The following is a 26920-nucleotide window of genomic DNA, read 5'->3' as shown; positions in this document are numbered from 1 at the left end:
CTAATGATCCCTAGCAGGGAATTTGCCTTTTTCATGGCTGCTGTAACATCTTCATCGAGCTATCTATTGTGAAGGTCTCATTCCTGGTCCATCATGGCCAGTTCTGTTTAACAAGCAAGGGTTCAAGAAGCTATTGGAGGCAAGGCGGCTTCCTTCAAGCCTTGTCCAAATGAAGGAAACAAAAAGGAACACGAACCCCCCCTCCCCCAAATGCAAGCAGATAGTAAGGAATTTTCAAAAAATTATTTGAGGAACACATGGCTGAAAACATTAAGACCAACAAGAAGAAATTCTTTAAATGTATCAGTAGCAGGAAACAGTCTAGAGAGATGGTTGGACCCTTGGATGCCAAAGGAGGTCCAGACTATCAGCATCCAACCTAGCAACTTAAATTTAGCTTCCAGGATGTCATTTGCCCATGTCATTGGTGCCAATGCACCATGAACACCGAATCCTCCCCAGCACCATGTACCAGTGGCTCATTCGGATAAACAAGACCAATGAAATTCCACACTGTTCAGCCTAAGTTAGTGAATAGCAAGCAGAAGTCCTCACATTTTTTCCAAGACCAGAGCTCTATTAAAGTGAAAACCAAACAAGTTTGGATTTGTGTCTCTCTCCCCCCCCCCCCGCAAAAGTATTAAAGAACAAGCACCATATTACTAGGCCCGGGTCAAACTGCTCATTGCAACTTACAGGGTCTGATAAAAATTGTGCTCACAAACTACTGTTACACAAAGAAAACCACAAGAAGTCACATGCACACCATTCAAAACCTGATTTGAATTAGTTGAAGGCATATTACATACTAAATATATCATGGAGTAAAGGGGTATTTTCAAACTATCTGGGCTAAGACACAGATGAGCAAATTTAACTAAAGCTTGCAACTTACATGTCTTCAACTGTAATATCCTTCAGTATTTGGCAGTAATCCACATTCCACACGGCCTGATCATCCCACACCTTAGAAGCTAGCAGAATAGCACCTAGAACTATTCTCTTCCAGTTACTTGGGCAAATGTCAATCTCTGCATAGGTTAAGAGCCTTTCCAAGTAAACCTGCAGATGAAGAAAACTGTTCTTAAGATTGTAATGACCCAAGAGTCCTCTTTGGGTGTTCTTTGCTCCCATATTGAGCAACATGGAAATGAGAAGCGGGGCTGCTTAGATTAGCCCTTTGCCCTCAACATTGTGCATGTCTCCTCTGATGTCCATGCACACAGCATTAACATCTGTAGCAAAGAGGTTTCACAACTATGCTTGAATCCCCAGAATTTGTAACAGTTCAGGGTTATATGTGTGAGGTTCCCCTTGCTACTGATGTTTGCACTGAGCAGAAAGCCGTCAAAGCAGAAACACACAAAACCCAGGGCAGGGCTACTTGGCTTGATCTTAATCCTTGCTTCCATGTTGTTGAACACAGGAGCAAAGGACACCAGAATAGGGCTAATAAGGCATGCACAGTAAATGCTTCAATCAAGTAAAATCTATGATGTAGTCAAACACATGAAGGAGTAGTTTTAGTCTGATTTCCTGCAACTTCTTCCATCTACATCACCAGAAATGTTTTTGCTTTCAAGCAGACCAAACATATTGCACTCACTATGAAGGGTGGTATTGTAAAGTGAAGATGAATAAAAAAAGTATTGCACATTTTAAGAATTCGCATTTTTCTTAACCAAGACTAATCAAAACTACCATATTTTTCGCCCTACAGGACGCACTTTTTCCCCTCCAAAAATGAAGGGGAAATGTGTGTGCGTCCTATGGGGCGAATGCAGGCTTTCGCTGAAGCCTGGAGAGCGAGAGGGGTCAGTGCGCACCGACCCCTCTCCAGGCTTCGCGCACTTCTCCGCAAGCAGCGGGAGTCCAGCGCTGGGCTCCCGCTGCTTGTGGAGAGTTGCCTGCATGCTGAAGCCTGCGCGCGCTGAGCTCAGCGTGTCCAGGCTTTGTGGACCTCTCAGCAAGCAGCGGGAGCCAGCGCTGGGCTCCCACGGCTTGCAGAGAGCTGCCTGTTTGTGGGTTGGGGTCGGGGGAGGCTTCCCCCGCCCCAGCCCCGCGCCTGGGGGGAAAATAATTTCCCCCCCTTTATTTCCCCCCCCCAAAAAAACTAGGTGCGCCTTATGGGACGGTGCGTCCTATAGGGCGAAAAATATGGTACTCACATCACTGCTAACTTCATTACCGATATGCTCCCTATTCACGAGTGTTTGAAAGTTTACCCTCACTGTACATTCATGTTACACATCTACATATACGTCTTATTCACTAATTTAAAATGAACTCCATTAGCTAAAACACATTAGAATCAAGCAACCTCACAGCACTGCCATATTTTCAGCTTCAAGATCATGTACAGAAGGCGGGAAAGGTAACTCCCAACTGACTGAAAACTTTTGCTCCTTTCCATGGTGAAACAGTGCCAACTAGTGGTAGAAGTACTTTTTAATGTTTAAGTGACTAAATTTTTTAACGGTTGCTTTCTTACACGACAGAATGCTTTCAGAAGAATTCCTAGAGTGCTGTCAGGAATTGTTTCAATACAGAAAAGCACTGGAAGCAGAATATTCCATTTCTGGCAGTTCTAGTTTACTGAAAGATTCCTGAAGGTCGTGTGGAATTTTTCACCTGCAGGCCTTCACAGGAACCATTCCAAAAACACAGCAGAGGAGGCAAATCTTACACTGAAACAGGGCCTCAGTTCTGAGTCATGACAGACTTACTGGCTACAGGACAGCTACTTACCTGCACAAGTATTCCAAATTCAGAAGATGTAGCCCAATGCGTTTACCCTCTATTTCTGCAGCACAAGAGAACTGAAGGGATGGGGGAATCAAGTAGCCTCACATGTGATTGGACTCCAATTCCCATTGGCATGCCAAATGGACAGTCAAAGTCCAACAACACCTGGAAGGCAACAGCCCCCCCCCCACCTCTGCAATGGATTTGTCTAACAGTTAAATAGGCAGCTTAGGTGCAAGCTTATTGACACTGCTGCAATCAGCCTAGTGCATTTCTTGTATCAAGTTCTGACTGCTGCAAGGTAAAAATGGCAAAGAGTCATTACGTGAGACATACTTAATTCCACCTCTGATTCCTGCATTGCAGGAAGTTGAGTTCGAATGCCCTTTGGGTCCCTTCCTACTCTACAGTCCTATGACTCTTATGAATCTAACTCACAAAACCTGATTAAAAAAAAATTAAATGCAAGATGGTGGTAACTGGGCTTACCACCAAGGCTTACCAGTGTCACTATTGCACATTCGGCCGTCAGCTGCGCTGCACTAAACAGGGTACGTACAAAGCGATAGATGTGCTTGTGATCAGGGTCATGTTTAAAGTAGTCATCTGGAACCTCTTCACGCTGAAACAGGACACAGTTCAGAAGTAATTTAAAAGTGAAGCTGAACGCAGTGGGACTTATTTCTGAGCAAACATGCACAGGATCATGCTGTTAGTACTGTGAAAATAGCCTGCATGAATAGGTGAGTGGGTTATATACAAAGGCTGTAATCCAAATGGCTGAGTGCTCACAGGAGTTCCTTAAAGGCCTCTCCCTACTGGAGCCCCCTAGCTGCTCTCAAAAATAGGGGACACAATCTAGAACTATATTCTATGGGGACTCAAGAAGCTACCACCAGACGGGAGAAACTGATTCATGAGCATGGGTAAATATTTTTCATAAATACCCCTCTTTGGATTCCAGCTCAAAGCTATAGAAGTCCAACACTGCTCTTCCAACAAAACAAAAACTGTATCAGATGTCTTGCACCACAGCCAGAATGTAGAACAGGACCAATTGGCCAGGGATTACACTCTGCAGCATCACTTTTTAAAGTATAAGAAGCCAAATAGCAATCTAGTTTTGTATAGGCTGAAATGTTTCTTTGCACAGAAGCTAAGAGACAAGAAATCTCTCTTATTTTCCTGAAAATCTGGCTTTCCTTATAAGCAAGCTGAAATAGATACCAGTTTCCTAGGTAGCAGGGTTTATTCCTGTTCATATGGGATGCAATCAAGTCAAACTAAGGTAATCAAATTTACCGTGAGTGGATGTGATTTCTCATCAAAAATATCCAGTGATCTATCAGAATCCCTGCAACACAGGAGAATGTATGTTACTGCTGTTAGTAAAGCTTTCATTTGCATTCCTTTAAGAAGCATTTTAATACATCATAAGATGAGGAGGACTACCCATGTAATTGGTAATATGGCAATACAGTGGTACCTCGCAAGACGAATGCCTCGCAAGACAAAAAACTCGCTAGACGAAAGGTTTTTCCGTTTTCGATTTGCCTCGCAAGACGAAATTTCCCTATGGGCTTGCTTTGCAAGACGAAAACGTCTCGCGGCTTTGTTTCCTTTGTCTAAAAACAAAGACATGTTTTGTTTATAAAGTTAATTTATTTTCCCTTCAATTTTTGAACTGCTCTTTACAGTATGTGTGACTTTAAAGAGCAGTTAATAAACTGTTGTTGTACCAAATTTGGCTTTGTTTCGACTTTTTTTGACCATAGGAACGCATTAATTGATTTTCAATGCATTCCTATGGGATTTCGTGATTCGCAAGACGAAAAATTCGCTAGACGACAAAAATTGTGGAACGAATTAATTTCGTCTTGCGGGGCACCACTGTACCCTGTTCTTTATCTCCTTTGCCCGCTCTCTCCCCTCTATGTTGTGCACTAAATGCTAACTCAAAAATGCTATAAAACTATATACAGTCGTACCTTGGTTCTCGAACAGAATGCGTTCTGGGAGTCCATTCGACTTCCGGAACTGTTCGAAAACCAAGACACGGCTTTCGTTTGTCCGGGAGCCAATACGTATGAGTTCCAAGGCATTCGGCAACCACGGTATGACTGGAATAAACTTTTAACAGCAGCATTACAGTATGCTTTGCAGTTGTTGGAGATCTAAGAAACTGTCCTGGGAACCACAATATACCCCTTTCACGGAACAAAACTGGCAATGTCATCAAACAAAACAAGCAAAACATCTACACCCAACAAACAAACACACACCCCTAAATCAATAACTTTTGTAGACTTGTTTTCAATGCCAAGATACTCAGCATGAGCCAAATTTGAAGTTTTTAGCAAGCATTTGCATTAAGGTGAGACAAGATGTCTGGACAAATGAGTAATAGTAAGCATATGGTCCGAAGGGTGTGTGTGTGTGTGTGCGCGGATTCAGTGGCTGGATCTTGAGTAGTGTGAGTAGAACACAGCTTTCCTATCTCTTCCTCGCTATAGCCTCCTGTGCCCCCAGAAAAATCGGAGGACTCTCCTGAATTGGGGTGGGATGTGGTACCAAGGGTTGGAGTGCAAAGGAGGACTAAGTGAAAATTGGGCAATGGACACCTTGCATTAGCAGACTTCCATTCGACAACTCTGGTTACAACCTGGGGTGCTAAAGAAACCACATGGAGCAAAGACACATCCCTCCTGCAAACACATTTTGAGCCCGTAGCCATAAATTACAATATGCATATATTGCAAGGGATGCAAAACCTCAAAGAAGCCCATACAAAGCTTGTGTTATGACTGTTACTGTGGCTCCTGTCTTCAAAGAGACTCCCTTCATCACCAGAGAGCTATATTTAACATTAATCTCCTGCAATGAAGTAGCTCATCATCAGCCATAGAAAGTGGGGAGACAAGGAGCACGCATTTGCAACCCAGCCCTATCTATGAAGTCATTATGAACAGAAGGTGGCATAAAAATTAAGTTACTGAATGCAAAACTCGCATCTGTTGCACTTTGATTTTTGTTTCCAAGACCTTAATTTGGTAAGTTTGTGCGTGCATCTGTTTCTCTCTCTCAGTTCCCCAGGGTTCTTTACAGCCACCAGCAATTTCTTAGGTATGAAAAATGTAGCTAATTCCTGCCCGTTTTAAAGTCTTGCTATTTCATATTCATGCAACAAATTTTTGATTCTTAACAGCATTGCCTCTCCAACATGAGAGCCCCAATTAATAAAACACACAAGCTACAGCTACCTCAGTAACCAATGGCTAGCTGTAGTCATCATCAATGCAATGACTTGCAAAACAAGAGTTTTAAATGGTGCTCACCTGTTCTTTATGTGATAGTATATTGCTAATGTAACACTGTGAGGAGAGAGAAAAGTCATTTCACTGTTAGTGGTTCTGCAAGTTTAATTTTGATACAAGATTGTTGTTACGAGACAAAAACAGATTTTATGACAAAAACCACATTAGAAACTTTTGCCTTTCTTCTTTCCCTTTTTCAACTGAACTCATTTAAAGATATACGTGTTGAAATTCAACATGCTCTAATACAAGCTTGCCTGAACTAAGACTAAAAAAATCTTTATAATGCCAGGAACTGGATCGTATAATGGAGCATCTGGATTAAACCTGTAATCTATTTAGTAAGAAAATGACCAACAAAATTAGCTTGTCTAGATGACTTGGCCAAGAGACCCCAAGCGGTACACCAATATCACCAGAGGGGGGACTATTGAATAACACTGAATATTAGGAGGGATACAGGGTATCACCACACTGATGTTGTAGGCTAAAATCTTCTGGCCATTTATCTTTTTTTGCTGTAAGACAAGATAGGTGGGTTAGTTAGAGACTGTGCCTCCTCCTTTTCCAAGCAACTGGACGCTGTTCTCTCTAGGCAGACCTGTGGGCACATCTTGATGCTGCCAGTGCAGAGATTGAGATGTTGTCCTCGCTGCATTCAGCTGGTGGGAGGTGGGGAAAGGTTCATTAGACAAAAGAGGCTGATGCTCTGACAGCTACAGAACACCATCGCCCATGGCTCCTTAGGCTTACCACACCATACAGCCCAGCTGAGGAATCAGAGGGGGAAGCTCTGACCTCCTACATCCACTGTGCAAGATCAACTCTTCACTCGCTCCAGTCTGAAAGCCCTGAGAATATTTATGCTCATGGTGCACAGCGTCTATTACAGAGGTGGAGGAAACTGTGTCGGGGTGGTGGTGGCTCCACTTCTAAGAGGCCACACCTATAAATGGGCTAAATCCATTTGCATGGAATCATCCCTTAAGCAGCTTGCCCTGTATTTTAAGCAGCTCACCCTACAATGCTGGTGAGTTTCAACAGTATACAGTCCTCTTTAATAAACCTCTTTTCCATTTATAGCGTGCCCCCCATTCTACTTTTAAGCTATAGTATAATTTCATTATACGACAGGGATAAAAATAAGTCAATGAGCCAAACAACAGTATAGGAAATTAATTGTAAGGGGAAATAAATTTTCAAGGGGGAAAATGAAGGGTACTTCCAACACTCTTCCCTCATTGCTGCTATTCTGGCAACCCTGAGTCAAGGGACCCAATCTGAAATGATGCATGATGTTGTACTTAAAATCTCCATTACTTCTCAGCTTCAGCTGCGAATCCAACTTCCTCCTGCAGCTCTCTATGGCCTAAACACACTGTGTGACTTACATGAGCCAATCTATGGCAAATCTGGGCTTTGTGTTCCTAATTACTGTATTGTCTCAAGCACTCCAATATTTTATCAGCTAAACATTTTAAAGTTACAAGCTAATTTTATACCCAATCTCTGAGAGGGCAAAAATAGAAACTGGAGTATGAGAGCTCTGGAGTCTACATAAGAGAAACAAGAAAGATGAAGATACAAAAAAAGTTTAACTATTAGGTAACTTTTCCCTGACTCAAAGCATTCTGGAATCAAGTACTGTGGTTAAGGAATAATTTCATGCCACTAGATGGCAGGCCAACCGAAGAGGCTACAATTTACTCTGTGTTTTATACAGAATGTTACCAGAGCAAAGGTTTCATAAAACTGCTGCATTTTACTTTGTGTACTTTGGGGGCAAAGAAAACTTTCCTGCTCAACTTATAAAAACCAGAATCAATCACTTTCACTAGATCTCGTTCGACAGAATACTGACTCCTCTGATCTCTCCAGAGGAGGTGAACATGGTTCATCAGTATACCTTCTCCCTAAAGACTCCGTGGTACTTACCATTTTATTGTGCTCCTAAGATTAGGCTGGCTTACTGTGCTGTCATCAATAAATATTGTTGAACACGAACTATACTTTTTTGTAAGCTGCCCTGGAGAAACCTGTAAGGAGGAGGGGAAAGCAGCAGTGTTCTTAAAAATGGTTTCCAATACAACTATTTATGGGTTTACAGTAAGCACCCATATCCAAACCTACATATTTAAGAATTAAGCATTAAAATTCTATTAAAGAAAGCAAAGATACATTAGAGAAAAATACTTGAATGGCATAGAAAATCTCTCTCTCTCTCTCTCTCTCTCTCTCTCTCTCTCTCTCTCTCTCACACACACACACACACACACACACACACACACACCAGCCGCCCATCGCAAGTCCTTCTCCAGGTCTGGACTCCCTTGTGGCTACTATTGTAAATAGCAGAGGAGAATACACAAGAAATGACATGTTTAAAGTTGAGGAGAAGAACATGAGCCAGCAGTGTGTCCTAGAGAAGCTAAACGACTCTGCTGAAGCTCAAGGAAGGTATTCTGGGTTACTTAGGCTACAGATGTTCCCCAATTTAAAGCCAATGATTACCGTATTTTTTGCACCATAACACTCACTTTTTTCGTCCTAGAAAGTAAGGGGAAATGTCTGTGCGTGTTATGGGCGAATGCCTACGGATGGCGGGGGATCTGCTGCAGTCGTGAGCAGAGGATCCATGGTTCCCCTTCCTTTCCTCCTCCGTGGCTTGCTTTGAGACAGCAAAGCGGGAGAGGAGAGGAGCATTCCCCTCTTGTACCCCTCTTCTGCATTATGAACAGCATCCTTCTCCACCCAACCCACGCGTGTTCCTTGTCCCTTGAGTGCTTTTCCTTCCCTCCCCACTTAAAACGTGGTTACAAAGCATGGATCCACATGAATCCTCAGGATTTTTGCATTGGGCTACCCCAAACTCACCATCAGATCACATGTCTGTGGCCACAGCATGAACCACAAAAATCATACACCCACTGTTTCGTTTAGAATATTTTTTTCTTGTTTTCCTCCTCTAAAAACTATGTGCTTGTTATGGTCAGGTGTGTGTTATAGAGCGAAAAATACGGTAATTGTGTTTAGTTTTTGGGAAAAGAGCCTAGGGCTGCCATACAACCAGATTTTCCTGGATACATCCAGGCATTTTAGGGAAATTTTTTTGCGGAATCAGGGAAAAAACAGCAACTAAAGCTCAACAACTCTGTCTGGATTTTCACTTTTGGGAATATGGCAACCCTAGGAGAGTGAGCATGAGCACATTACATTACACAACCATGTGCCATCAATATTATACTTCAACAGTTATAAGCTACGAACATCAAAAAGCTACTCATCCCACCAAACAATTCTAGGAAAGTGTGTGAAAGTTGGTAGCAGGTATCTTAAGGCAGGGGTGAACTCTGTTTTGCAGAATATTTTGTTGTTACTGTACTAGAATCCCTGTGGGTTGTTTAAACAAACAAAGCACATCCTCAGGATCTTAACATTTAAAATATAACTAATCTGTTTTAAGTAATTCAGAAAAAATCCACTGTTCCTGAAGATGCAATGTTCAGACTGAGGCCCACCCAGTCCTGTAATCCGCAGGAATTCCAGCAACTGGCAGTTAACAGGCTGTTCAACGGAAATTAAACATGAACTACCTTCTGCTTCAGAGTTTACTCCCATTCTACTTTGGCTGCAAAGTGTTTCTGAAACAGAAGCACAGAGCACAGAGCACTTGTTCTATCAAGTGTTGGCAGGCAAAAAAATATGGAAGTGACATGCTGAACGGATTAATCACCACTAATCCCATTAGTCACAGGTGACCCTCTTCTGCAGCTCCCACTGAAGCACACATTAATGCTCCTTCTTCATCACAGCATTAGCCATGTGGGAGGCAAATTTCATGCTCACTTATTAAATATGCTTTTGCACTTGAAACAATTATATCACGTGAGTGCTTAGACTGATATATTGTGCAGTCAACAACACCAGCTAGGATTGTGTTCTACTGCGCTATGGAAAAAGGAAACTTGAGAATCATAGAATTGCAGAGTTGGAAATGCCCCCAAGGGTCATCTAGTCCAACCCCCTGCAATGCAGGAACTTAAATATGCAGTGAATGGTTTAAACGTTTGAAGTAAGCTGTTGGAATAGCAAGGAGTGAAACTCTGAAGCTCACTGCTGCCATTTCCTGCATGTAACTAGCTGGGCTTTTGCTTACACCTTTCTTCATTTACTAGATGTACTTACATGGTTGATGTGGTTGCTTTTCCTCTTCTCTCTCACTGAAAAGGGAGTGAACACTTTTATTAATGAATGCTTCAACTTCTAAAGGCATTCTGTATTTTAGAATGAAATCTGTTTAATTGCTAGGAGTATACATTCAAACCCAACAAATACCACCCAAGGTTTATCTGACAATAATTTAGTTTTCAGTTGAGGACAGTTTATCACTTCCAGGGTGTGTCAACGAAACTTTATGCTGCTTTTTTGGGGAAACCTAACATTTACTCCCAATACAAGAAAGGTTGACACAGAGTTAGTGCCACTCAAAGCAACAGAACCTTCTGCTCTGCAAAGACTAGGGAGTTATTGCAGCAGTTCATCCTATGAGGGAAAATGCATTCAAGACTCTTGGTATTTCATCACTAGAGAGCACTGCTTTAAGCATTTACTTGCTAAGTTTGAGCTAATCCAACTGCACTGAAATTTTATACCACGAAGAACATGTGATTACAAAAATAAATGCTGGTACGAGCTGTGTTATCTAAAGCTACCGAGCTTCAAGCTACAAGGCACACACTCTGCCAGGATAAACCTAAGTAGATTTTTCCCCCAAGCACTGGTCATAGGACAACCATCCTAAACCATTCCTAAATAAGAAATGCAATCATTCCTATTCATTCTAATGAGCGGCAAGTGTTTCAAAAGAATGGATGAATTAAAAGCTTATTTTTAAATGCCTTGGAAAATGGCTATGAAGAGCAGCTAAAAATGTTGATGTAGAGTTAGTATTTTGACGGAAGTGGAAGGAGACAGCGGCATTTCTCAATCAAAATCCATCCACTCTATCATATCCTCCTCTCCTTCATTTTAAGAGAGCAAAAGATAGCTTACCATCTGTTTGGGATTTGCTCAAGAAAATTGTGCTTGCTCTAGGATGGTCAGATGGATTTGACTCCAATGCTAAATCTGAAACAAAGAAACAGAAGGGAGGCTATTCCTAGGTTTGGATTTATTTTGGGAAACACATCTATATTCCAAGAAAAGTGAACTTACTCCTAGACATCCTACCTATCCCATACTTCCCAACAGTTACATAATTAGCATCTATATAGTACATTTTCATACATTCAAACACTAAACCATATCTTAGAATAATAATAATAAAAAAGATTCATACAGTAGTTCATAATAATCAACAGGGTGCTACCACACTAATGTTGAGCATACTGAACTGGTATTTACCCCATTCAGTTGGATTTAAAGTCCGAGTCATCAGCCTGCTCTGAATAGATCAGGGGTGGGAAACTCTGGCCAATGGGCCAATCTGTGCCTGCCATTTCTCTAAACCACCTGCCCATCAGCTGATGTCACTGGTGACATCAACTAACGGACAGGATGTTCTTGTAAAGTCTGCTCCATGCCGGCTGTTTCAACCTTTGAAGAAGATCAACATATTTTGGGGAGGGGGTATTAAAAAAAACCCACCATGTAATTTTCATTGCTAGAACCAATGTCTGCTTTAGATACAGGCTCTGACAGAAAGCGTTCTGTCACACAACGATGAAGAAGCAGGCACTTGCTTTGCAGCACTCTTTGAAAGCGCTCCCCCTACTTTAAAGAGCACCAGAGCAATCTTTAAAGTGGGGGGCAAGAGACTGCTGGAAAGCATGTGCTGCACATTCTTTGCAGCAGTCTCCCCTGCGCCTTTGAAGACTGCTGTAGCAATCTTTAAAAGAGATGGGAAGAGACTACTGCAAAGAGCATTGTGAAATCCCTTGCACAAGTGCAAGGGATTTTGACATGTGGATGGGGCAATTCACCTGTCAATCATGTGATACCATAGTGACACCATGTGCTAGACCATCAATACTGCCTCAGCTCTTCGGCATGAGCAGCCCTCATTACATATATAACACTGCCCATATATAATATTGCCCAGTGTTAGAAATTAGCCAGGTGCATTTTGTGACTGGTGCAGGTCCAATAGCCACCACGTGGAGATCTCTGGATACCAAGTTGGTGGCTGGTTAAAGCAAAATGTCACTTCTGATATATCTTCCTTGGAGACTGAATGTGTTAATAATAAATCCCATTGCTGAAAAAAAGAGCACCTAGACATTCTGTTGTGGCGAGTGCAACCTAGGTTTAAAGTGCCATTTGGCAATTAGATTATGTATTTGAATTTCTAATATTGCCATGCTAGATTGGCTGTTTCAAGTACATAGTGTGGACAAGCTAGACTAATGCTAGATGGCTTCCTAAAAGCATCCAGCTGTTCATCAGTAGTTTAGTTTTCCTCTCTGAGTAAACAAAGAAAGTAGCTTTAATTATGCCAAACCTTTAAAATTCTACAGGCAGTCCCCAAGAATTTCAAGAAGTTGGTTAAGAACACTTTCCAAGTATGAATGGGAAACACACATTATTTCACACTTAGATCATTGAAGTTGGATTTACTTCTAAGAGACATGAGTCACCAGAAAGCTTGTAAATACTGAAACTGTTAAGAAATTCACATAAAGGATATTGAGTTGGGGAGAACCCAACCACAAGGCATTTTCGATGCTATGAAGTCATCTCAGGTCAGGATTACTTAACTTTAAAAAATAATGAATACACTATTGTAGCTTTTTAAAATATATAATATATATAAATTATAATTATAATTATATATAATTATATATAAACATATAAATATATATAATATATAAGTACCTTTCCTATTCTACCTAGCTGCCTTTCCCCCAGCCCAGTTCACTAGAGGCAAAAACATACCACAAATGTGTAGCAGCTGTTTTATGTGTTATACTGTGTGCCAGAGCGACTCTCGCACTTGGGTCTTGATTTCTGGCACGCTTGCAAAGATAGTTGGCCACAAAATGACCTATGCTATATAGACACAGGATTCACTTATACTTCAGCAGTAATTTTACAGACGGACTTAAATACAAAGGAACCACATGTGCTGCAGATTAACAGAATACATTGCAGTTTACCAGAGGGGAATCTTCAGCAGCATGGCCCAAGTCTCTGCCAAGGAGGAACAGCTGCTCCAAGGGATTTAAATTGTAGACATACTGGTATGCCTTTGGACGGCTGACAGTGAAAGTTTATGCTGCAATGAGACAATTTCCTCTCTAAGGCACTGCAGGTTCTCTCTTTGACATACTAACATGGCTATAATCATAAATCATAGAGTTCTGAGCTGAAGTTGGATACCAAATGCATGAATGGCATTGTTACATTTCTGTCCTAGCATTGTAGAGTTGGAACATTCCCCACACACCCTGTCATGTTTCCACACACGCAGCATGTTTGTTTGGCCGCTAATCATTGACCTGCTAATGTAACACGTTAACAAGCCAACGATCTGAAAATGACTGGCGTGATTGGAGACATGCAAGTGCTAAACCTATGTCCTGCATCCTGTTTAAGTTGGGCCTCAGTGAATGGTAGAGAAAGGGGGCACTGAAATATGCAACTGCACCACCTGAAGTGGTATGTTTCAGGAAAAGCTCCATCTCTTTAATTCTTCTGTCTCTGAACTGACCACAAATGGTAGGTCCTTGAACATCAGGTTCCTGAATGTCTCAATAGGGAACTAAAGTATTGCTTTCTCCATCCTGACTAACAATCTCATGCAGCACAAAAGCAAGCTATTACTTCATATAATCATCTGCTTTGGATTGACTTAGATTTCCTCCCTGGCCATTCAGCAGGACACTGATGGATGACTCCATTGTCCATGCAAAGTAAGGGCAAAAGCACTTATAAGTACCAGTAACGGTGAAATACTTTCAGACAGTTTGCTAATCTACATAGTCCTTCAGGGAACAGATGAAATGGCACTGCTGCCTTACACCTGAATTAAAAAGAGGTCATGTGTAGAAACAGTCATTAAAATATTGAAAGTTCTACATCAAACCTCCCATCAGAATGGGGGTGAGGGTTAGGAAATTAATTTAAGACACCAAAAGAGAGGAAACAGTTATTGGTTTAAGTCAAGCTTTCCATTTACTCATTTGGTTAGTATACAATTACATCAGAGTAATTTTGATTTACAATGAAGTAGAAGCTAAATCCCAAACCTCTACTGATACAGCCTGCATACCTCATGCAATTCACGATTTACAGGAACTTGATTTTTTAAAAGTACTGTACAGAGAAACACAGATTTGCATATGAAAACACACAGAATTATTATTATGAAACTTAAAGGAAGATCAGTTCGTAGTACATGTAAGCTCAGAAGGTGGACTGCACATATGTAGAAGTTAATTTCCATTTCGCTCCATGCAGACATGCAAGGACACTAACAACGTAATGATATTGACTCAGAAGTCCTACTGAATTTAATGGGGTTTCTTTCAGGTAAGCGGGTCCTCACTAACCATGAGCTACAGCTAAAGTTTGTTGCACAGCCACCTATCTGGCTGTCATGGCTGAATCAGGTATTGCCTGTACTTCATAGCTTAGAATACCATGTGAACCAGCTCGGATTATAAAGGTTCTACATAACAAATACTAATATTTTAAAGTTGGTTGGTTTTTAACAACTTTCCTGAATTACTTTTCTTAGTTCCAATGCAGCTTCTGCTTTCGTAAGCTGCTGCCAAATCTTATGACATTTTATAATAAAAAGCTTCTAAAAGGCTTGCCATAGGGTGCCAAACCCATTTATTTCACTGCATTTTTGTTTTAAGAGGGATTTGCAATTTTTAATGTTGTTTCACTTCTGAAGGTAGTTTGATTTGACATAAAATCTGTAATGTAATAAAGCATGTTAAATTCTACAGTTCTTAAAGCCCAATTATGATGCACACTCACAAACACTCCTGTATCAGTGTGATTCTGTATCAGTGTGAAAATAAATATTGCCTGGAAAAAATCTGACACCTTATAATTACGATACAATGGAACACTTTTATTGTTGAAGAAATGATTGACATTTGTAACTATCAACTAAAAAGAAAGACATCCACTTTCTATCTAATGTGCAAAAACACTGGTCCAGTTTCTTCTGGGAAATTCTGAAGACCTAGGCCACAATCTAATGTATTTAATTCTGTACCGGATTGTGGCTCTTGTCTTCAGGTGAGTGATGCTGCCATGTGAACACAGCCAGACAAAAATCCAGTAGCGTCACAATCACTTCCCTTGTTTTTAAAAGAGACACAATTGTGGAGTGTACAAAGAATGCATGCTGCATGACCAAAGGTTTCGGATTATGCTTCTAGGTAGTATAAAGGCTTTATTTAATTGAAGTGTTTTAACTGCCATAGCAACCAAGTAGTGGGTATGGCTGTTCAGGAAGTATGTTTTAGACAATGGGGAAATTGATTTAAATTAATCTTTACTCGCAGCTATAAAGATGTGTGTTTTGCCTAAAATGCTATTTTTATTTCAGACCCTTCAGGTCGTGGACAGAATGGAATGTTTTGGAAAATGGCAGAAGGATATTTCTAAGTTTGTCTGGCAGGGCAAAAAGCCCCGAATAAAATTTAAAATACTAACCGACTCAAAAGAAAGAGGGGGGTTTGCCCTGCCGGACCTAAGGTTGTACTATGAAGCTGCAGCCTTCTGCTGGTTGAAGGATTGGTTCCTGTTGGAAAACACCGATGTCCTAGATCTGGAAGGGTTTGATAATGTGTATGGTTGGCATGCATACTTGTGGTATGACAAGGCGAAGGTTCATAAATTGTTTAAAAATCATATTGTCAGAAAATCAATTTTTGCCGTCTGGATGAAGTACAAGGATTTATTAGAAAGCAAGACCCCGAGGTGGCTATCACCTGTGGAAGCCAAGATTTCTAAAAAAAAGCCCAATATGGAGGCCTACTGGCCAAAGTATTGGGAACTGATTGAAAGAGTTGGAGATAACTGGAAGCTCCAAAGCCAGGACAAATTAAAAGGTAAGGTGCGAGATTGGCTACATTATGCTCAAATTCAAGAGGTATTTAAAATGGACAGAAAAGTGGGTTTCCAGTTGGAGAAATCGAAACTGGAGACGGAGCTGCTAGAACCAAAGACTAAGGTACTTTCGAGGATGTATGACTTGCTGCTTAAATGGAACACACAGGATGAGACAGTTAAATCTGCTATGATAAAATGGGCACAGGATGTGGGACACAACATTATGTCTGAAGACTGGGAAAGGTTATGGAACACCGGTATGAAATTCACGGCATGTAGTGCCTTGAAAGAGAACATTATGAAAATGGTATACCGGTGGTACATGACTCCAGTCAAGTTGGCTAAAATATATCATCTTTCTGATAATAAGTGTTGGAAATGCAAGGAGGCAGAAGGGACATTCTTTCACCTCTGGTGGACCTGCCCGAAAGTAAAGGCCTTCTGGGAAATCATACATAATGAGCTGAAAAAGGTATTTAGATATACCTTCTCTAAGAAACCAGAGGCCTTTCTCTTGGGCATGGTGGACCGGAAGGTGCCAAAGAAGGACAGAACCTTGTTTATGTATGCAACCACAGCAGCTAGGATTCTCATCGCTAAGTTCTGGAAAACACCAGATTTACCCATACTGGAGGACTGGCAGACGCAGTTGATGGATTACATGGAGTTGGCAGAAATGACTGGCAGAATCCGAGATCTGAGCGAAGAAACTATGGAGGAGGACTGGAAAAAATTTAAGGACTATTTGCAAAAACATTATAAGTTGTTTGAATGTTAAGATAGTGCACGATTAAGAAATGTTATGTTTCCGCAATTTATTTCAAGAAATGATAAAGTAAGTATTGATAGAAAAAACGAGAAATATTTGAAACAAATTATTATGTTTATTAAGTATGTCAAAACTAAATTACAATTTTTTGAAATTGGTAACATAATACATTTAAAGGTATAATAAGATGGGAAACAAGATAACAAATTGCTGAACTGGCTAGAACAATGAATGCAATGCTGAGAGGATGTGAGGAGGTCCAAAAGTGAATTGCTGAAAGATGTTAAGGAAAGTTTCATAACATTTTTTCTTGTTTTTATTTTTCCTTATATATATATATAAAAAATGTTTCTTGTATGTTGCCATGTAAACAAATTTGTTAATCTATGAAAAGAAACGCAATAAAAAATCTTTATAAAAAAAAAAATAAATTAATCTTTACTTAAGCAAGTTAAAACCACAGATTTAAATCAAGCCACTGGATGTGTTCAAGCCCATTTTATAATCCTGTCCTAAGCACCCTAACTTTCTGGAAACTGGGGTAGACGTTACGCAACAAAAGCCATTTACTGTCGATCTCACTGAAGAAGCATCCAAAATGTTTGGTTCATAGAGTCATAAGTATTCATGATTTGTCATTAAACAACACATCGCCTATTATGACATTTATAATGCTTGACCCAAACATGCATGCCTTTTCCCACTGTTTTGTAACCAAAATTTAAGACAAGCCAATGATTTCTATCCATGCTCTGGAGTAATAGCTCCCAAATTCTAAAGACATTCTAGAACTTCAGCCACATATTTCCTAGACCTAAGGAAGAAAGCAAAACCGAATGAAAAAAAAGGCCCACTGAATCAAAAACCCAGCTGCGCTTTCCAAAAACATTTAGATCAGGGGTAGGCAACCTAAGGACCAGAGGCCGGATGCGGCCCAATCGCCTTCTCAATCCGGCCCATGGATGGTCCGGGAATCAGTGTGTTTTTACATGAATAGAATGTGTGCTTTTATTTAAAATGAATCACTGGGTTATTTGTGGGTTATTCGTTCTTTTTTTTCTTTTCTTTTCAAAATATAGTCCGGCCCACCACATGGTCTGAGGGACGGTGGACTGGCCCACGGCTGAAAAAGGTTGCTGATCCCTGATTTAGATGGCTAAAACTGTCTGAACTATTTTTCAGTATTGGTTGTGGACTTTAAAAGCCATCTTAAATGACTCGGATATAACTCAAAAGACCAGTTGCTTTTCCTATTCTATAATATCTAACTTTTAGAGAATATGCAAAACTAGCTGCCCTTTGCTTTGGACCAGCTTTAGCCCCATGACTTACAGGAAGACAGCAAAGTGAAATGGCAACCCAACCGAGATTAAATGCTTATACAGGCATACTGTACATCAGAGATATTGGGGGTTCGGTAGCAGAACACCATAATAAAGCAAGTATCACAATAAAGTGAGTCATACCATTTTTTTTTTGTTTCCCAGTACAGTGGTGCCCCGCAAGACGAATGCCTCGCAAGACGGAAAACTCGCTAGACGAAAGAGTTTTCCGTTTTGGAGGTGCTTCGCAAAACGAATTTCCTATGGGCTTGCTTCGCAAGACGACAATGTCTTGCGAGTTCCTGCTGGTTTTTCCCCCTTCCCCCCCTTTTCTAAGCCGCTAAGCCGCTTATCAGCTGATCTGATCAGCAGATAAGCCGCTAAAAGCTGCTAAAAGCCGCTAATAGCGCTAATCCGTCAATGGGCTTGCTTCGCAAGACGAAAAAACCGCTAGACGAAGAGAATCACAGAACGGATTCTTTTCGTCTTGCGAGGCACCACTGTACATATAAAAGTTATATTTACACTATACTGTAGTAGTCTATTAAGCCAGGCCACCTTGGCTGCATGGGGGCAAAACCCCGGCTCCAGCCCAAGCCGGCTCCACCCTCATAAGCAGAAGAGGGGCAGTGGTGGTAGGGGGCTTCCTTCCCCTGGGAATGGTAAGGCTGCCTGCAGGTGCACCCGTGTCCTCATAAGGTAACAATATCCACAAGGCGCAATAAAGTGAGCTATGCCTGTATATTGTAAGTTTAGTTGCCCATCATTCTCATGAACAAGGAAAATGTATTGTATTCCCTGCCATTTCCGTTTTGTCTGTCTTTCCTTAGGTCTCTAACAGTTGGATTTTATGCATATTTCATCAGCAAGTCTCACTGGCTTCAGTAGGATTTACTTTAATGTGTGTAGGATTGTAGGAAGATCAGCTTCTTTAAATAATAGCCTCTGCCCAAATATTAATTAAAAACAAGCAACAAGACAAAGACAAATAATCACAGTAAAAGAAGTGATAAACCACCGGCAGCAAACCGTAAAACTAGCATTAAAACACAATAAAAGATCTAATGAATTTTGTATAAAAATATAAAGGAAAATATAAACCCTGGCATCAAAAGGATGACTTGAGCACTTGCGTAGGCAAGTCTCTCTGGGGAGGGCCAGAGGCGTACCTAGGGTCCCACCTGCCATCACCAGGGGGTGGGGGAATCACTTTACAATAGCCACATTAGAAATAACATTTTGCACAACCCAATTGCTACATGCTATGCATCCCGAGTACTTGAAGTGTCCGGACTGAGGAGGATGGAAAAAATTGCACGCCTTTGTGCTGCAGTGTATTGCCACACAGTGTTGCCAAGCACACATATCTCATACGTTCCCTAGTCTTGATAGGTGATTTTGTGCCCCTCGAGGCCTGCACCCCTGGCAGGGGCTGGTGGTACACCTCTGAGGGCATACCATAACCAGGGCACCAGTACCAAAAATATTCTCTCTCCAGTAGCCATCTGACACACCCCATGAAGCAGTGGAACTCAGAGAAGGATAGCAGCCAGTGCAGGTGGGAAAACACCACAGTAATATGATCAGATTGCTGGGTCCCTGATACCCTGCTGCCTTGTTTAGGATTGGGTTGTTTCCAGATGTTTGATGTTGCTTCCAGATCTTTTTCAGAGGCAGCCTTGTGTATAATACAGTGTTCGACACTCCCATTGTGCTAGGCACAATTTGCGACAGGGAAGTCCATTAGCGCGAACAGATTCTGAGCTCTGGGCGCAGTACTGCACCTAAGATTTCAGATTAAAACTGCAGATTGGAAGGAAAGGAGGTCTTTTTTCTGCCTCCCCACTTCCAGTTATTCTCTGAAGACTGGAGAAGAGACCCTCTTCAGAATATTAGGGGGGGTGGGCCAGGGAAGGACTAGACCATGTGAAAAATGAACGTAATATTTTAGCTGCAGTTCATTCATTTTCAGCTTTGTATTCTTGGTATTAAAAAACCATGCCTAGACATTCCGTTGTTGCAACCATAAACTAGGTTTAAGGTACCATTTAGCTCCTAGCTTTCATATCTCAGTTTCTAACACTGGCATATCACATTACTCCAAGCAGTAGGTTATAAGAAAGAACATAGGTAACTGTAGCAAGGTTATCTTTGTCCAGAGAGGGCTACAGCTGATATATCAACCAAAGCTGATAAAGGGCACTTCATGTCACTGAGGCTACTTGCATTGACAGTGATAACACCAGACCTATGATCTACTGTGAATCCGATCCTTACAGTGGATGCAGCACCATCCAGAACAAGTTAAAGTCATCCACCGGGCAGGTGAACCACCACGTAACAGAACCATCATCTTATCTGGATTTGGGCATTACTGTACCTAGGCACTGATGAAAGATGAAAAGGAGAGATAGAGCTGGGTATCATCTGTGTCTACTGACGACACCAGTGTTAAATTTGTGGATGAATTCTCTAAGCAATTACATGTAGATATTAAACAGTATGGGAGATAATGTAAGAACCCTGTGGGACCCCATAATATACTTGCCAAGGAACAGAGCAATAACCCCGTCAATGCCACCAGGGTCTCAACCATCCAAGCAGGAGTGGAGCCACCGCAATGCAATTCTTCCAACTCAAAATAGTCTAACCAGAAGGATGCCAATGTTGAAAGCTGCCTAGAGGTCCAAAGGAATCAACACAGTTATATTCCTCTTGCTCCTTACTACTACCACATATTTCATCCCACAGGACAACCCTTCTAAAACTGGGCCTAAAGCCCACATGTAATTTTATATTTTCGAGCTGGAACTGATAGTATTGCAGATCCTTTCCTCTGAGAGGCGCCTTGTGAGAAAGGCCTGGTGTTTGTTCACGTCTGCTCTGTTGCAAGAGCAAGCTGTAGCCTGTTTCACTCCTAGACTTGTCACAGCTACTCCAGAAGAAAAAGCTGCTCAGCACTAAGCATTAACCCTTCTGAATACTTTGAAGGTAACTGTGAAGTGTTAGGTTTGCTTCCCCTTTCTTCACCCATACTGTTTTGCAGAGATGTACACTTGCAAATTTTAACAAGGAGTGCTTTCCCTTTTCTAACAATATTGTAGTTTAATTTTATCTGTTTTTATTGCTCCTGCTTTTTTTCTGCTGCTATTATTACTGCATTTAGAAGTTTCTGAGACTGTAATTTTTACTATCCAGGTATTTATGGAATTTTATGTTGCTAACTGTATATTACGATTCTCCTGATTATTGGTTTTTAATGTTATTATTTAGTGTGAAACTAAATTGACCTAAGTGTTGTTCATTGCCTCAAGCACCTTGGAAAACAGAGCTAAAACTAAAATATTATCAATAAAAATTTACTGAAGCCCCCGCTGCACTTTTTAAGAAATTATTGTTTGTGCCATTATGACAGTCAAAAAACTCATACAGCAAGGCAACCACACAGATGGCTAGCCATCATTTGAAGAATTTGGCCACATTTATCATTCTTCACTTACTAGATTTCCAACCAATCAATCAAGAAGATTAACCAATAAGATTGTTCACAAATCAGAAAGCTGCTAAAACTGAGTAAGACTGCTAAATATTTTCCCATGTCAAAGTACTCTTTGATAGGTACAACTAATTTTAGTATTATTCCTTTGGTTCAGGAAGCAAACATAACTTAAGGTTTTTTTCCCCAGGAAACCTGCATGGAAAAAGAGCTGGGTGGGAGTGGGTTGCTGATGTCTGACTTTACTGCTGTAACTTAACTTCCTGTTGGTCTGGATATAGCTTGCCATTGTCCATTGTTCCACCACCCTTTTCCTTCCTTCCAATAAACACATAGAAAATTCAATGGTTAAGTCACTCAAACTTGTCTTGCCACTTGCAATCGGAACATAACTTTTGTATCACAATTCATAACTACATATTAGTTATTACAAGCAGCATGTCTTGGTTTTAAAAATGTATCAAGTGTCCCCATCAAAAAATAAGTTCTGGGATTGGTATGCATTATACAAATTTAAGATGGAATGTATTTGCTTACACTGCATATTTTGCTTCCAAACATCATTATAGGAAGATGCCATCACAACTACAGTTCCAGTTCTTAAATCAAAGGCAGTTTCTTGTTAAAGTAAACAAGTCACATTCAAAGGAATTGCCAGGGAAGTAGGGGAGAAGGGTTAGATTTCTCCAAGAGTTGCCCAGATCCTCTAGTTGAGATCTGAATCCCTTCTTTCATACTGAAGTACAAACTACTTCAATGTAGTCCAAAGATGCTTTGCCAGATTAGTAAGATATACACAAATGTTAAAGTCTACCCCCCCAATATTATATGTCACGAAGTGGAAGTATATACTCCACAAAATGGTCAGATCACTTTGGAAATTTGTGCTTGTTCCCATTATTAATGGACAGCTGATGCTCATCTGGGGCCATGTTATACTATATGGTTGTATACTGTATAAAAATTATCCAACTGCTCTCAATGCATCACTTACTAGAAGACCATGAGAGAAGTGTGAAGACTAACTTTGAGGCTGGATTGCAGCTCTCTCTATAAGATAGTTTTTGGAAGAAAGAAGAACAGATGACCATAAACTGGACGTTTGAAAGACAAGCAGCAACACTATGCAGCCTGTGTGCAATGAGAGCTGCTGCCATTTAGCTTTTCTAAACAGCCCCAGTATTGGAAAAGGCACTGTTTCAACCTATCAGACGCAGCAAAAAATCTCCATGAAGACAACGAAAAACAATGGCTGATACTAAGAAAGACAGCAAGAAAAGCTTTCAAAACACAGCTATCTACTACCAGTTCTGGAATTATAGGGGAGAAGGCCAGGGACCCTACATAATAAACCCACAATGGTTTTAATGAAGTAAACAAACATCATATATTTAAAAAAATAAGTACCGTAAGTGGGGGTGGCACTCCTGTAATTGGGACCTGCTACCAGAAGGAAACACAACAAGAACAAGGACTTCAAGACCAACCCACTAGGTCATCTCTTCTTCTGCAGGCACTTTTATTATCAATCTTTTCCATTGTTCCTCTTCAGCAACTACTGCCTATCTTCTAAGGGAAACAGAAGGGTTATCCACACCCATTTCCCCCCAAGTAGCAATGACTACTTTCCCATTAAATTCAGCAGTGAAGTACTCCACTTCTGAGCTATTCCGCATTCCCACTTCTCACTTGGAATTAAGCTACTCCTTCTCAGCTTTGCATTTAGACTCCAAGTCTTCAAGTAGGCACAAACAGTGCTCCTATCTGCACACCTTGAACCTGGATTCATCCCTTGGTGACACTTAAGTGGAACAGAATGTTGGGAACTTGATGGTGCACCATGGTCCTAGTTTATACTGATGATTATTAAAAGCAAAATGAAGACCTAGAATTGCTGTCTCAATCCGTCCAAGAGCACATGAAATGACTGGATTACAAGCCTGATGAGAAGTTAGTAGCCATTCTGGTTAATGGACTAATTGGAAAGTAATAAACATAAATAATTTCTCTTTAAACTTCCCCACCTCTAAGGTTCAAAGTACAGGCGGAAACATTCACATCCTCCTTCAGTGATACACTACAAGCTAAAGGAGTGTTCATCACATTATTACTCTTCTGACATACTGTTTAATCTTGTTTCCAGACAGAGATTTCTCTGAATGCAAAACAGACCCATAAATCACACACAGGCAGCATCAGTTTCTGTGCTGATCACTGCCAGTCCAGAAGGCAGGCCAGGAACTTATCAAGGGCAGCATAGCCCAAAACTGGTGTAATGAACCATATTTTGAGTTTGAGCTTTGAGGGTAGGGGAAGGAAATCCATTGGGAGTATAGAATGTTAAAAGGGGAGGGGGAGGCTGAAAAGGGCATAGGAAGATAATTGGGTGGTAGTGGGAACTTTGGTCAGTTGACAGGAAATGAGAGAGGGAATTAGCCAGTTAGGAATAGGTTTGGGAGATTACTAGTTCTAATTACATTCACCCCAGATTTCAGTTTACTGTGAATTTGCTTTCATTGTTACTCAAATAAACATTGTGCTGTTAACCCTTTGTGACCAGTGTCAGAAACTCAGTTGTATAAACTAGGTGCCAAATGGCTCCTTAATCCAACATTGCAGTTGCCAAAACAAAATGTCTTGTTGCCATTTTGGAGCAAGATGGGTCTAAAGCCTTATTTTCAAAGGATGGACAGGCTGTGATTGATTATCAGTTAAACATCTCGCTAGTTCAGATTTTTGGATTTGATATCCCGCTTTATCACTACCTGAAGGAGTCTCAAAGCGGGTAACATTCTCCTTTCCCTTCCTCCCCCACAACAACCTTGAGCTAGGTTAAGAACTTTGAGAACTTAAAGAAGAAAAGTCACTTGATCCAGGAACAGTCCACCTATATATTGGTCTATTCCTACCTCTTTTTCTTAATGGTGACACAGATCATTCATAATGTAGGAATATTTTTCACAACTGTGAGCAGGGCAGTGGGGTAACTGAAGACAAGCTACAACAATTAACTACAACATTGTTCACTGCTCCTACTCAGGCTGCACAGAAAAAAGCATTTTGCTTCCTGAAATTCATTCTGATTGTGCAGATAAAATATAGCGGTTAGTATTCTACAGGATGTGATTTTAATGTGTGAAAACAGTCCAGATCCAATGATCCCCTGGCATGTCAGGCGCCATCCTGGCATCTTCACTTCGTGGCAAGTGACCAATTAGTCAGGTGCAAAATGCGCTCCGCTAATTTCAAACACTGGGCGCAAGAACTATGCTATCACAGGCACTTGAAACCTTTTGGGGCCCCTTCCTTGCATGATGGGATAATCTGGCTACTAACCAGAAGGCTGTTGATCAGATTGACCCTGAGGTCTCTTCCAACTTAAATTTCGCGAGCCATCCTTAGGGCTGATGGGAGTTGTAGTCCCAACACATCTGGGGACCAGAGTTTGAGGAAGGCTGTAGGGATCTCACCCAGCGGGGATTTGGAAAGAACAGCCTTGCTGATCAAAGCTGGACCTACTTCCCAGTAAGGGTCATTCTGAAGGCTCCAGGGGCAACACGGAGAAGCCACGGAACGAAAGAGGCTTCACTCCGGGGGAAGCGGCACTTCCACGCCCCCCCCAACTTCCTCAGCCCCCCCCCCGCACTCACCATCCGGGAACTCGCGGTCGCTGATGTGCTGCAGGTGGGGTCCGCCCCCGCCGGGATCCGAGTCCCCCGACTCGGCCTCAGTGACCTCCCGGTAGTTGCCCGCCCTCCGCTCGAGCCCCACGGCCGCCGCCGCCGCCCCGCTCCCGGCGCCCCCGCCGCCCGCTCCGGCGGACGCCGCTCTCAGCGCCGAGCCGCGGACCCGGCCGAGCTTGGGGCTGGCGCCGGGAGAGACGCAGCAGGTGACGGTGTTCCCCATGGCCGAGCGGGAGAGCCGCCGCCGCCGCCTGGGCTGGGCCCGAGCCCGGCTATAGAAGGCCTCGGCGACGCCAGCAGCAGCAGCAGCAGCGTCGCCTCATTGTCACGCCGCCGCCGCCGTTGCCGCCCTGCGCCTTCGCTTCCCGGCCCCGCTCGCCACCAAGCCGCTCCCGCCGCCGCCGCCCCCTCAGCAGCCGCAGCCGGAAGACCCGGGAAGAAGCCGCTTTCCCAACGGTCCCCGCGGCGGAGGAGGAGGAGGGAGCGGCGGCGGCGGCGGCGACGCTCTTGCGCACGCGCCAGCCAACCGCCGGCCGCGCTCCACGCCGCCACGTGACAAACCCCACCCGCCTCGCCCCGCCCGCGCGCCAGCGACGCAGCATCTGAAGGCTAAAGGGGGGGGGCGAGGGGCCGGGCGGCAGGAACCGGACCACGTGATGGGGGCGGGGTCGAGAAGCGGATACGCGCGGGCGCATATAAATATATGCACAGGCATAGGCACATATATGAACACACAGCTAGACGCACATGCACACACAAATATATATATAGGCACGCACACATATTTATGCACATACATACATAGGCACACGCATACACACACACACATAAGTATTGCTTCTTGGGAGAAAAGCAATGACAAACCTAGACAGCATCTTAAAAAGTAGAGACATCACCTTGCCGACAAAGGTCCGTATAGTGAAAGCTATGGTTTTCCCAGTAGTGATGTATGGAAGTGAAAGCTGGACCATAAAGAAGGCTGATCGCCGAAGAATGGATGCTCTTGAATTATGGTGCTGGAGGAGACTCTGGAGAGTCCCATGGACTGCAAGAAGATCAAACCTCTCCATTCTTAAGGAAATCAGCCCTGAGTGCTCACTGGAAGGACAGATCCTGAAGCTGAGGCTTCAATACTTTGGCCACCTCATGAGAAGAGAAGACTCCCTGGAAAAGACCCTGATGTTGGGAAAGATGGAGGGCACAAGGAGAAGGGGACAACAGAGGACGAGATGGGTGGACGGTGTTCTTGAAGCTACCAGCATGAGTTTGACCAAACTGCAGGAGGCAGTGGAAGACAGGAGTGCCTATGCCTGTGATTAGCCTTCTTTATGGTCCAGCTCTCACTTCCATACATCACTACTGGGAAAACCATAGCTTTAACTATATGGACCTTTGTTTGGCAAGGTGATGTCTCTGCTTTTTATGATACTGTCTAGGTTTGTCATTGCTTTTCTCCCAAGAAGCAGGAGTCTTTTAATTTCGTCACCATCTGCAGAGATCACGGAGCCCAAGAATTATAG

General features: G+C 42.2%; 1 protein-coding gene across 1 annotated transcript in view; it reads right to left on the bottom strand.

The window, feature by feature from the left end:
* Positions 1–25732, bottom strand: part of CCNYL1 (cyclin Y like 1) — a 33376-nt gene extending 7644 nt beyond the window's left edge. Inside the window, exons 1-8 of the mRNA XM_081182216.1 lie at positions 25368–25732; positions 11112–11186; positions 10245–10279; positions 7995–8095; positions 6081–6116; positions 4048–4099; positions 3248–3367; positions 896–1062 (exon numbers count right to left, since the gene is read on the bottom strand). Of these exons, the coding sequence (XP_081038342.1) occupies positions 896–1062; positions 3248–3367; positions 4048–4099; positions 6081–6116; positions 7995–8095; positions 10245–10279; positions 11112–11186; positions 25368–25623 (842 nt within the window). The 5' untranslated portion in view covers positions 25624–25732. The remainder of the gene's footprint in view (positions 1–895; positions 1063–3247; positions 3368–4047; positions 4100–6080; positions 6117–7994; positions 8096–10244; positions 10280–11111; positions 11187–25367) is intronic.
* Positions 25733–26920: the final 1188 nt, after the last annotated feature.

This window comes from Podarcis bocagei (genome assembly GCF_964188305.1).
Source record: "Podarcis bocagei genome assembly, chromosome: 1".
Taxonomy (NCBI): Eukaryota; Metazoa; Chordata; class Lepidosauria; order Squamata; family Lacertidae; genus Podarcis; species Podarcis bocagei.
The sequence above is the reverse complement of the archived record's forward strand: the minus strand, read 5'-3'. Positions and strand labels throughout refer to the sequence as shown.